The sequence below is a fragment of the Nannospalax galili genome, unplaced genomic scaffold (assembly GCF_000622305.1).
Source record: "Nannospalax galili isolate Female #2095 unplaced genomic scaffold, S.galili_v1.0 scaffold87, whole genome shotgun sequence".
Lineage (NCBI taxonomy): Eukaryota > Metazoa > Chordata > Mammalia > Rodentia > Spalacidae > Nannospalax > Nannospalax galili.
The window spans coordinates 3069386-3082473 of NW_008360320.1; the positions used below are offsets into that span (position 1 = coordinate 3069386).

Consider the following 13088-nt stretch of genomic DNA (forward strand, 5'->3'; position numbering starts at 1 on the left):
CTTTCTAACTCTGCTCCTCTTCAAGAGAAATTCACCACTAATGCTTTGGCAAATGCCCTTCCTATGACTATATTTCTAAATTTTCAGATATAGCTTTTAAAAATTGGGGAACACAGCAATCCAATATGCTATGGCTATAACCTTCCTGCTTCAGCAAGCTGAAAGTGACTTTATTTATTATTAATTTATTTTTGTTTTTTGAGACAGGGTCTCCCTGTAGCCCCAGCTGTCCTGGAACTTGCTATGTAGACCAGGCTGGCCTTGATCTCACCTGCTTCTTTCTCCCGAGTGCTGGGATTAAATGTGAGCACCACCATGTCTGTCTCTGAAAGTGAAATTCTTAACTGTACTGGTCCAGAAAGCAGCCAGACCATGACCACATTATCCACAGACTCACTCACTGCAGGGAAAAAGATCAGATACAAAAACATCTGAAAGAGATGTATTCCCTGTGTGCGTTGGTCCAAATAGTATGCAGGCAATGATATCCAGAGACTAGGTGAACTAAGTAAGGGGCTGCTTAGTATATTTTTGGTTCATCAGAACAGGCAGGACCCAGGGTTAATGCCTATGACCTACAAGTGACTTGCTTGATCCAAAACTCATAGATCTGACTCCTAAAACTACCTTTTTCTGTCATTTAAGAATTATAGCATCACTGAGAAATAGGTAAAAGAGGTCCAGCCAGCTACCAACATTGCTGCGGGCGCCCCTGAAAATGATCACTAGATGCTCATCAGCAACTCCAGCACTGCAACAGAACGCTGAAGCCACACTGTACATTTTAATAGGTCTAATTAGTCACAGACCCATGTTCTGCTTAACTTCTTCGTTACTTTCTGTAAAGGAGAAGAGGAAATAACAAAGCCTTCATCACGGAGCTGTTCTAAAGATGCATGATGAGAAGATATGTAAAAAGTTCAGCCAGTGTTACTGTTTAAGGTCTCTCTCCTAACCCCTCTTCTCTCTGTGAACATGCAACTTTAGAGGCTTGGCACTTCAATTATTTTTACTTAGTCTGAATTAATGTTTTTAATATCTTCAAAATATCTGTGTCATGGTGGAGCTCTTTTCAAAAATAAAACACCATATAGTTATGCAAGTCCATTTCAAGTTTATTTTTATTCTTATTAAAACAACATTTGAGACCGCTAGCAGCCTTCTTGGTTCCTCATAAGCAATTCTCCGGATCAAAGCGTCAACATGTCTCTCCCACAAAGCTACACATAAATAGCAAGCTCTTGCTAGTTCATATTCTAAAGGTCAGGCAGGCAGGACTACTTTTTGCAGCAGCCGTTCAGACAGAGCTGAACAAAGCAGCAACATGCAGAAACAAAAGCAGCACGGCTCCTGCCCAGAGAGGAACCAAGAGCAGGTTTCCAAACACCGCTGCCCTTCAAAGGACGGGGGAAATGACTTCCAGAAATGCCCCTGGTAACTACGCCGTCCAGCTCACAAAGACGGCTGGGGACTGTAAATTCCCAGCACCACGCGAGACCTGACACTGGGCAATCTGTCTCCATGGCAATCTCGTTGTGTTAATCGAGAATATTCCCTGCACTGCAGTGGACTGAGAGTCAAGAGAAGCCCCCACAAGGTGATTACGGAGTAACTGATTGTAACAGGGAAGACAGCTGCAATCCAACCCTGGAGAAATAACACTCTCCAATCAGTTGGGGGAGAAAGACCACCAAATGAAGATTAGCGCTGATTTTTATTCCCTCTCTGCTTTATTAAAAGCACGTTTCTTTTAGTCTAGCCCATGAGGCCCATACCTTCTGTCTATAGGAAAAGAGCTTATATAACCTTAGGGAGCATCTGATTTTCTAGGCTGAAAGGCTTCCCTGACCAGGAAACCTCCCCCTTCTTTAAATAAGCATCTTGGCATTTACTATTGTCAGATGTAATTACCTTTAAGGACTAAAAAGATGTGTGTTTACACAGGAGCATTCACTCGGAGCATACCTATAAGGCTTGCAGAACATTCTAATTATAAAAGGAAAGCCCCTGGAGAGCATAAATAACATTTCTGCAAAAACAGAAATCCATCCATTGCAATAGAGAGGAATGACAGACAAATTTAAAAAAAAATCTCATTAGTGTTATTAGTTAAAAATTCTAAAATGCGTTTATTTGGTTCCTTTAAAAAAGAAAAGCATTAGACTGCCAGGAAATCATTAAAATTTCACACATGAAATAGCAGCAAGCTAGTTATTCTCTTCCTAAGTTGGATCCCTGCAGCCTCAGGAGAACACAGAAAGGTAATTTCATTCTCTCAACCACTCCCAGGCAGAGATTTGCAGGTCACTCACAGCTTCTGCCAGAAACTGCCCTGGATCTGGCAAACAAGGTGTTTTGTTTAAATACTAATTAAATACGCCTAGTGGCAAACCTAACGGTAAGTAATTTCTGTATCAAAGATACTGAAAGGAAATCTTTAAACTGCCAGATGGGCTAGCGCAGCTGGCTACAAGATGTCATTATATAAATGTGAGGTTTTTAAAAAACCATTCTTTTATGAAACTGTTTTGCATACAAATAGCATCCTTCACCCTAAGTCCCTAAAAATACTGTAAGCATCTTAGGACATTCTCTAATCCTATATCTAGAGCAATTTTCTAATAAACAAGGTTACCCAGACTCTGCACCTTCTTTACATCTATGACTTCCTGAATAGGCCACATGGTTCCCTGAAAGGTCAGTATTTCTATTAGTTTACTTGCACTCTCAAAAGAAGAGAGAGGACCTGGCAAATTACACATCTTGACTGAAATGCTAATTGCTGTGAGTTCGTGACAATCATGAATCCAAGAGTGGGACCAGCGTCTCCTACAGATGTAACTCTGAAAGAGCAAATCTTAGCAAGCATGGAGGTCTACAACTAAGATCCAGCACTCAGCTGGCATGGTGATCCACACCTGAAATCCAGTACTCAGCAGGCATGGACGACCACACCTGAAATCCAGCACTCAGCAAACTGAGGCAGGAAAATTCAAGGTCAAGGTTAACCTGGGCAACAGCAAAATTCCATCTCAAAAACAAGCAAACAAAACAAACCAGAGCAAATCAAATCCAGCTCTACATCCAGCATCATTTCCATAGAGAAGGTAAATCTACATCCTCTCTGTTAATCTCATATCTAATTATTCAACAGAAGAAACCACAGATACACCAACCAGCCTCATTGCCCTGTTTTCCCAACACCTGGATTTTCAGGTCTCTTTTTTTCTGACATGAACCACTTTAAAAAGTTTGGTTTGGGGGCCAATAGGATGGCTCAGCAGGTAAAGTTGCCTACCACCAAGACATACAACCTGAGTTCAATCCCTGGGACCCACATGGTAGAAGGAGAGGACCAACTCCCTCAAGTTGTCCTCTGACCTCCACACTTGAACTATGGTGTGTATGTATACACAATAAATACAATTTAAAACTTTTTGTTTGCTTTTCTTTTTAAAATTAATTAATCATATTTTTATCCACTTATCCATGACAAAAAATTATGATGAAGTTGAAGCTAAAAAATAAAGCTTTATATCTTCTTTCATGACTCGTTTTGAAGCAAGGTTTCTCTGTGGCCCAAACTAGTTTGAACTTGGAATCCTCCTACTTCTGCCTCTAAAATGCTGGGATATAGGTGTGAGCTACCATTCTGAGACTTGCTCTTTAAAAATTACAGTTTTTATTTATTTATTTATTATTTATACTGTGTGTGGGCACACACACAAAGGCACAAACGTCATAGCACACATGCAGAGGTCAGAGTACAATCTACAGAATCAGCTTTCTCTTTCCATCATGTGATTCCTGGGGATCAAACTCGGGTTGTCAGGTTTGGCAGCAAGTGCCACTTAGCCATTTTGCTGACCGCTGTTTTGTTTAAGTGTTTAAGAAATTAGCCGCCCTGGAGACCAACCTAGCATCCTCCTTTGAGCACCATGCCCCTGGCTTTCAGCCTTTCCTCCATCCTTCTGTTGAGAGCTATTTTGCTAGGTGGAGGAGAGGCAGGGCTGACCTAGGAGTCAATGATTAACTATGAGTTCAGCTATCTAAAGCTATCTCTATACATGCTATTGTTCAAGTTATTCCACACATAGGACCAACAAAGCATCAGAGTTTAAATAAACCCATTTTCCAGTGCTGTCCCCCTCTATATATTTCTTAAGCAAGTAGGTGAACACATTTCTTTCCAAGAGCTCAGGTGTTAACAGCACCCTGGATTGGATAGGAGACTAGCAATTGATTCTGATCCATAAAATGGCACTAGTACATGTTGTGACATCTGTTGCTTTTCAGCCACTGATATCCATTCCCATAGCAGCCCCTCCATTTCCTCTGGGGTAACTGCCCCTCAATTTCTATAGTCTTCATCAGACAATCAAAGTAAGCTGTCCTTCCCAGCCTAGACAACACAAAGCATGTTATCCTTGACTTTGGTATCTGGCCCCTTTGGTATATATTGCAGCTCTTCCAGAGGCCAAGTCCCCCTGGGGGAGTCATTCATCCCTAGGAAGAGAAGAAAAGGTGGCCTAGGTTAGTTGTACATGTGGCATGCACTGACATGTCATGTGATGTGCAGTTCATTCTTTGACACAGTTCTGAAGGTCTGCTCTAGTCTCCTCACTGTCTCTCACAACTCCCTTTCCTGACTACAGTCTATATCAGTACATGTTCACTGTGTTTAAGAACCTGTGCTTCCAGAAAAGTCACCTTGAGAATGCAAATCTTAACTTGGAAGGCAAGGTTCTCTACAGAACACCTCCCACCTCAGCTGCTCAGTGGTGACAGGGTGACGGGGTGACGGGGCTACATGTGTTCATCCAGCTCCCTCCCTCTCTTCTCCCCTCTCCACTCTCTGTGACACATAGGAGCTCTGGCACTACCTTTACCATCAACCATTACCTAAAGATTGATAATACAGGGCTAGAGGGATGGCTCAGCAGTTAAGAGCACTGGCTCCTCTTGCAAAGGACCTATATTCAAATCTCAGCACCCACATGGCAGCTAACAACTGTCTGTAACTCCAGCTCCAGGGGATCCAACACAGGTACACTTACATAGATGCAGGCAATACCTTCATATGCATAAAATAAAAATAATAAAAAATAATAATTTTTTTTTTTAAGAAAGATCAGTAATACTCAAACTTCCCTCTCCAACTCAGGGAGCTCCTTGAGCTCCAGACTCTCAGACCTACCTTGTTATATGACCCTTTCCCCTGGATGTTCCTGGGCTTCCTCCTCAACTGGCTGACTCACAGTCTGGGTCTTTTCTCGCCAGTATTTCCAGTCTAAAGGAATAGTTCTGCTCTCCACCAAGCTTGGCTAAGACAGAAACCTTAGAACCATCCTGATGCCTCCTTCCCCACAAGGCAATACTCACCAAACCCTGCAAATTTCTCCTCTCTCTCTCTCTCTGATCAATCCAATCCTCTCCCTTCCACTATTCCATCTCTCAAATAATTGCCATCACCTCACGTCTGGAAGACCACTTTCTGTCCTTTTGCCTATGCCAGTCCTTCCCCAACACAGCCAACAGACCTTCAAAATGCAGCTAATGCTGTAGAGTGTCTTCTCACTGCTTTCCAGATAGTGATCAAATTCTATTCCTAGGACCATCCTACCCATCCAGGCTCACCCCAGACCACTGCTTCATAAGCCAGACCCCTCCAAAAGACCTTCCTGCTCCCACACTTAGATCCATGGTGAACTCAGTTTCCTCTACCCAAAGCCCACTCTCACCTCATATGCCCTGTTCCACCCAACTAACTGCTTTTTTGTTCAAGTAGATTCTCTGTGTTGCTTATTCAAGGAAGCCTTCCCAGCTACAATAGCTATAATAACTTGGACACTGAGTATGTTCTCTTTTGAGTGTGCAGCATGGACTATCACCACATATGTATTGACAGTACCTGGAATCCACCTCCCTGCTCAGAGCACAGGTCAACCCAACTGCCCGTTCTTTAGCTTCCACACCCCCGTTTAGCACACACTTACTTAAACACACATTTATTGCAAGTCTATGATATGCCAGAAATTATGCCTTACTTTCCTCAAATTATGTGGCTTAAGGGCTTATGTATGATCTCACCAAAAGGCACAGAAAATAGTACCTTTAAAAACAGATTTGCAATGTGGATGAAGTGGGACAACTGGTTAAAGTGGTGGTGTGTGGAGGCCAACAGCAGAGCACAGCACCCTCAGAGAGATGCTAGGCATGTAGAGTCAGACAAACACAGCAGGGGCAGGACACTGGACATGGGCTGGAGGACTGCTAGAGTGGGCAAGAGATGGCAAAGCATTAAAATAACAATGTTACTGTCTGGGTCACAGGGTTCCTAGGGCCAGTCTCCCAATCCTTCACCAAAGGGCTTCACTGAATGACTCAGTCGTCCAACCGAGAACTGACCCTGAAAGGACTCCAAAAATAGAAGAAAGATTCCCAGAGCCACTTCCTATCTCGCATCCTCCACTCTCCTGTTCCTGCCAAACTGCAAGGAATCATCGCCTAGCCCAGGTGCTGAGTTATTCAATTATTCTAGCAGTTTTCAAAACACATGTGCAGCTAGAAACTCTTCCGAAAGGGGGGAAGAGCCTGTTATTCAGGCTACTAGGTCAGTTTTTGATCCTCTCTTGAATTCTTCTTTGCCATGTAATTGCTTTTCAATAAAACAAGTAGCTCACTGACATCCCGTCCTTCTAGCAAGAAGCAGCAAACACATTCACTGCCATCAGCTGGCTGTTCACTGCACAGTCACAAACAGACATGCTGCTTCCAGACTTGCACAGCAGCCACCAGGCTCCCACACACTGCAGCGCCTGCGGCTGCAGCAGCAACTGAATTATGCACTGATCAGGGCAGCCAAAGAACCTGAGGAACAAAGCACTTCCAGCTATCCCCATCACCCGACAGGCACCTGCCTCACTTCCATCTAAAAAAACATACTTCTACCTTCTAAATCCTAACACAATGCAAAAATCACTAAAATAATCTGTCTGCACTCGAATCTGGAAACCCCGCCTCACACCTCTCCCACAGCCCACCCACCTGCTGCACTGTCAGTTCTCTGAGATATTTTCTACCAGAGAACAAACCAAAGAGACTGTTTTTGGGGGGAAAGGAACACTCATCAGGAAACAGGCCTGTTAGGCTCCATTTTAGAACAGGGCTCCTTTAGCCCTCTATTTCTGACTCTGAGGAACCCAACAGTGAAGCAGGTGAGGAAAGGTGAGTGCTTGCCACAGGTGACTTTTAACCCCAAATCAATGACAACACTCCAGAGCAAATGACATTTTTCATTTATTAAAAGTCTCAGGAACTGCCCTGTAACCCTGGAGCAAGGATCCCAGAGACTGAAGGACAGTAACAAACAGGGCAGCCTACTAGGAACAGACTCAGGCCAGGCTGGGAAATAGTGCTTAACACACTCAAATGTGAAGACCTGAGTTCCATCCCCAGAACCCCCCGTAAAAATGCCAGGTATGGTGGTGTGTGCTTGTAACCCCAGAGCTAGGGAGGAGGAGACAGGTTGAGACATGGGGCTTGGTGGCCAGTCTAGCCTAATTGGTGAACTCTGAGCCAATGAGAGACCCTGTCTCAAAAGAAAGAGGCAGACAGCTTTGATTGTCCTCTGGCCTTTCCAACCATGTGAATACACATGCACCCTCAGAGTCACATGCACCTGCACACACAAAAAAGAGACAGCACACATTTTAAAAAATGAGACAGAGAGAGTCAGGTCACTTTACAAATAGTCACTTGCAGGGGTGGAGAGATGGCTCAGCAGTTAAGAGCAATGGTTGCTCTTGCAGAGGACCCAGGTTTGAGTCCCAGCACCCACATGGCAACTAACAACTGCCTATAACTCCAGTAACAGGGGAATACAACACCCTCTTCTGACCTCTGTGGGCACTGCACGACACAAGAGCACTTACATGTATGTAGGCAATATAGTCATGCACGTAAAATAAAACAGTAATAAATAAAATATTTTTAAACAAATAGTCACTTGACCACAGGATAGAATGGGATAGAGCACAGTGTCCAGAAATGATAAAATGTTCACTTGTCACGGGAATTTGCAATGTCCAAATTTTACAATCATCCCCTTTCCCAAGAGGCTCTGAGATGCCAACAGCTGCAGAAAAGAGGAAGCATACGCCCGTGCTTCCTCCTTCCATGCCTCTTCCTTCCGTGCCTCCTCCTTCTCCTCCCTTCGTTCTTACCGTTCCTCCACCTGTTCAGCTCCATCTCCAAATGTTGGATAACATTCTTCAAAGTCTTGTTCTTCTCTTTCTCTTTTTCATATTTCTTCTTCCATTCTTCCGCTGTTAGTTCCAAGTTCACAGAGACTGTATTCTTAATGGTCTTAGCTCTGGAATTGAAACATAAGGGAAACTTCTGAGAATAGCCATTAGCATTCACTGATTCAATATAATCAAACCTTGGACTCCATTCATTTCCAAAGATGGACTGGGACAGCAGAGGCTTCCTGTCACCACGCCTACCTCAGAGCTGGGTTTGGGGCTCTGCTACTTTGGTTTGTTTTTGTTTTGTGGATTTTTTCTTAAAATTTATTTTTATTATTGCTGTGTGTGTCAGTGTCCCTGTGTGAGTGTGTGCTCACATGGGTATGATTACCCTTGGAGGCCAGAAATGGCATATTGGATCCCTTGGTGCTGGAGTTATAGACATTTGTAAGTCACCTGATGTCGGTGCTGGGATTCGAACTCTGGTCCTCATGACAGAGCAGCAAACACTCTTAATTGCTAAGTCATCTCTCCAGCCCCACACTGCTATTTCTTGAGGCCCCAAACCATCCTTTCCTTTTCTCCTTCACTACCTGGCAACCTTTCGGTCCAATGGACTTTTGTTCAAATTGTCTCTCAGGTGCCTTCTTGCTGGATTCCCTCTGCCACTCTGTGTTTTCAGTCCTACATAAGGTTATATATAGCCTTTCTCCAGTGTTCAGCATCCTGCAGACCACTAAGATTTATCTTCCTAAGTAGAGCTTCCATCCAATTCAACAAACATTTGAAAAATTATGAAGTACTGGGGACACACCAAGACAAATGGACGCGGTCTCCAGGCACTTAAAGCTTGGGGTTTCTTACGTCAGTGTTACAAAATGAAATATTAGTTACATTTCTTATTCTCCTTTGGTGTCTAGAACCTTCCCTGAAGCTTTAAACACATATCAACAAATGCCTCCTAGGGTAAGGGAGTCATATACATGACTGAAGCCCACCTGGGCTTCCCCTGAGCCCCTCATCAAAGGCAAGCACACAATGCTGAAGTAAAAAAAAAAAACAAAACAAAACCAAAACACAGAAATTGAGTTCCTTTTTAAATCTGTATTTTCTCAATGCAAAACACTTTCTTAAAATAATGCACTACGACACAAACATGTCATGACACCGTTTTACCATGATCTCCTAGTGCATTGGGCCTGGGGGTATGGTGCCATGTGCACAGCAGCTGGACAGTCACTGGAGGGAGCACCTACACTGGTTGAGAGTAAATCAAAAGGTATGGCTCACCTGCAGAGACATGAGCAGAGAAACAATCACTCCAGTGAAAAATAGACTCCTTGGGGTAGGAGTCACTGCTAAATTTTTTAAGAAGGTAAAACTTGATGTAAAAACATATGACATTCTGTCCTATTTGCTATTGACTTTCTCATTTTAAACTCCAAACAATTCTTGGACTGTCATGTTTGCTGGTACAGCTGACATGTGATCCAGGTTAATTACTGTTGTCATCAAATGACATTCAGGACATGATTTCTATTTCAGTGCAAGAAATTCAGCAGTCCTCCCTAGCACTACAGATGTCATTCCAAAATTAATTCCTAAAGCAGACAACTAAATAACCTGACTGTCAAAAGAGGAGTTAAACTTCTTCAATGTTAGACTCACTAAAGAATTAGTATAATTTTCATTTGCTGTAGCTTGAGGCTGCTGTCCCTAGAACTGTTTCGACTCTAGTTCTTCAAATAGAAGAAATTTTATTACTACTTTAAAGCCTGTTCCGGTCTGACATTCTCATCTCACCTGCCTTCTAACGTCCTCGGGCAATGCCATGCATGCTTCGCCAGTAGAAGCACAAACACAGCAGCATCCGTTATTAACTTAGTAAGTTAAAATATGAAAAATAACCCATGGCTAAAAATGACTGTTGTCATTGAAGAATATACTCTGAGACTACCAATCTTACTTTTTAAGTCATAAAGAGTCCCCTGAAGACTCCAAATGGCAGCCAAGAGAGAAAGATGAAGGTCTGTGCTGCCCTTGGGCAGGGCTAGCCAGGGGCATATTGTTCAAGCAGACCTACCAAGGTTATCACAACACAATAGGCTCTAGTTCTCAAAGCTCTTCCTTCTAAAAGCTGCCTAGAAAATTTATTTTCTTCTATTTCAGAAGTAACCAGAGTCCTGGCAAGAAGAGATTACCTACTCAACTTGCATAATTCTGAAATTTTAGCAAAGGTATGGAAAGGTTCAGAGAAATAGGGATCAGTATGATGCCTACACAGTACACATGGGAGGAGCTGGCGCTAGAAAGCTAGAAGGGAAAGGTTGCTTGGTGGGACCCATAATAGCCCATGGTCTAGTGTCCAGCCAGCCCCAAATGAGGCTGCAAGGAGGGACCCAGGAAATACTATGCTGGTTTGAATGAAAAATGTGCTCCACAGGCTCAAGTGTTTGAACACTGGGTCCCAGCTGTTTGGAGAAGTCAAGGAGGAATCACTAGGAGGTGTGACCTTGCTGGAGAAAGTATGTCACAGGAAGCAGGCTTTGAGAATTCATAGCATCGCCCCACTTATAATTCTCTCTTCTCTCTCTTCCTCTCTCTCTCTCTCTCTCTCTCTCTCTCTCTCTCTCTCTCTCTCTCTCTCTCTCTCTCTCTCTCTCTCTCTCTCTCTCTCTCTCTCTCTCTCTCTCTCTCTCTCTCTCTCTCTCTCTCTCTCTCTCTCTCTCTCTCTCTCTCTCTCTCTCTCTCTCTCTCTCTGAGAGTATTGCACAGAAGACACGCTTTGAGAATACACAGCCTCGCCCCCCATATATCTCTCTCTTCTCTCTCTCCCTCTCTCTCTCTCTCTCTCTCTCTCTCTCTCTCTCTCTCTCTCAGCTTCATGTTTGTCACTGAAGATGTGAGCTCCTGGCTTTCAGCTCCTCCCACCATGCCTGTCGTTTGCTGCCAGGCCTCCCCATCACGATGGACTCTTGTCCCTCTGGAACCATAAAACAAAATAAACTTTCTTCTATAAGTTACCTTTGGTCATGGTGTTTATCACAGCAACAAAAAGTAACCAATACAAATACATACCCTGAATTCATTCTCTTTGCCCCTTCCAATCATCTACTCATGTTCCATCCCCACTAACTGACCCTGACTAGAGGTCAGAGGCAGGGAAGCCACTGCATTATTCTAAGCTGGGGCACAGAGCTGGGCAACGATAACAGAGGAGCCAGAGGAAAAGACAGAAGATAATGCAATGCCAACTCTGACTTGACTCTCAAGCAACAGCAGAAGCTGCATCTCATACGGGATCCCTAGAATTCACTCAGGCCTAAACAGGGCTGGAGGCAAGACTTCCTATCCCCTGAAGGCAGGATATGAAGTCAGCTAATATGGATAAGAGAAGAAATTGACTCTACCAAAATTGCTCCATGGATTTAAAGTAATATCTCCCACATCCTAGGATGATGTGTGTGTATAAAACAAATGTAAAGGAATGAATGTCAGTACTTTGAAAGACAGCACTTAAAAAGTGATTACATACTCAAAAACTTTGGATAGAAATAGAATGGAGAAATGGCCCAAACAGACACTCAGCTCCACTGCCATCTGCATTATGAAAGGTGCCCGTACCACACAGCAAGAAAGATAGGCCTTTCAATATATGGTAAAACTCCAGTTCTATATAAAAAATCTATTCCAAATGGATCATAGGGTAAAACAGCTAAAAGAAAATCAAGAGAAAGTCTCAAGACCAGGAGTTAAGCAAAGATTTCTTGGATAGGACATAAAGAAATAATAAATTTGATGCCATTAAAATTAAAAACATCTCTTCATTAAAACCCTCCATTAAGAGAGTTAAAAGGCAAGTCATAAGAGGGAAGATGTGTAAACTGCATATAGCCGGCAAAGGAGTCTCCCAGAATAAATCCTGTAAATCAGTTAGAAAGGGGAAGACTTGAACAGGCATTTCGTAAGAGAAGTATCAATAAAACACTGAAAAAAAAAGATATAGACTCTATTAACTATTAGGAAAATATACATTAAAACTACAACAAAATGTCTTTGCATACCCAACAAAGGAACTTAAAAAAAAAGTATTTAAAAATGTCAACCACTGAGGGAAAGCAGTGACTCTAATCTGAATTTCTAGTAGAATATCAATTATTACTATCATTTTAGAAAAGTGGTACATAGCATCTTCTATAACAAAACATCTCACACTCTATGTCACAGAAATTCTATTCTTACCCAACAGGTACAAGGACATATGTTTACCCAAAGACAAGGCATCAAATGTCTGTAATGCTATTTTTAATAGGCCCCAAATGAAAGCAGTCCAAACACTCATCAACAGTGGAATTAATACATTCATCACACACTGAAATAATAGAATACTATTTAACTTTAAAAAATAAACTCCTACACCCAACAATGTAGATGACAGATACGACATATAAAAGAAGTTTTTTTTTTTTAAAAAAAAACATACTGTGTAATCTCATGCACATAAAGTTTAAAGACTTACAATACCAGCCCATGTTGATTGAAGAAGGGATGACAGTTACTTTTGACACTGGAACACTGATTAAGAGGGTGTAAGAGGGAGGTTTTTAAGGCAGCAGGGGTGGTTACATATTTGTAAAACTTTAAATGTACATGCTAAGTTGATGCTTTTATTTGATGTATGCTACATTCAATAAAAAATGAGTTACAAAAAATAAACTGATATAGAATGGAAACACATCAGATACAAGCATTTCCAGACATCTGAACAAACCAGAGTTGCCAAGAAAGAGATTGAATGTCTGTGTCCTGAGGGCTTTTCTTTTTCTTTTTTTTTAATTT

General features: G+C 42.4%; 1 protein-coding gene across 1 annotated transcript in view; it reads right to left on the reverse strand.

Annotated features, from left to right (window-relative positions):
• Positions 1-13088, reverse strand: part of Kif5c (kinesin family member 5C) — a 187813-nt gene that overhangs the window by 70436 nt on the left and 104289 nt on the right. The window contains exon 11 of the mRNA XM_008825166.3: positions 8226-8374. Coding sequence (XP_008823388.1) covers positions 8226-8374 — 149 coding nt within the window. The remainder of the gene's footprint in view (positions 1-8225; positions 8375-13088) is intronic.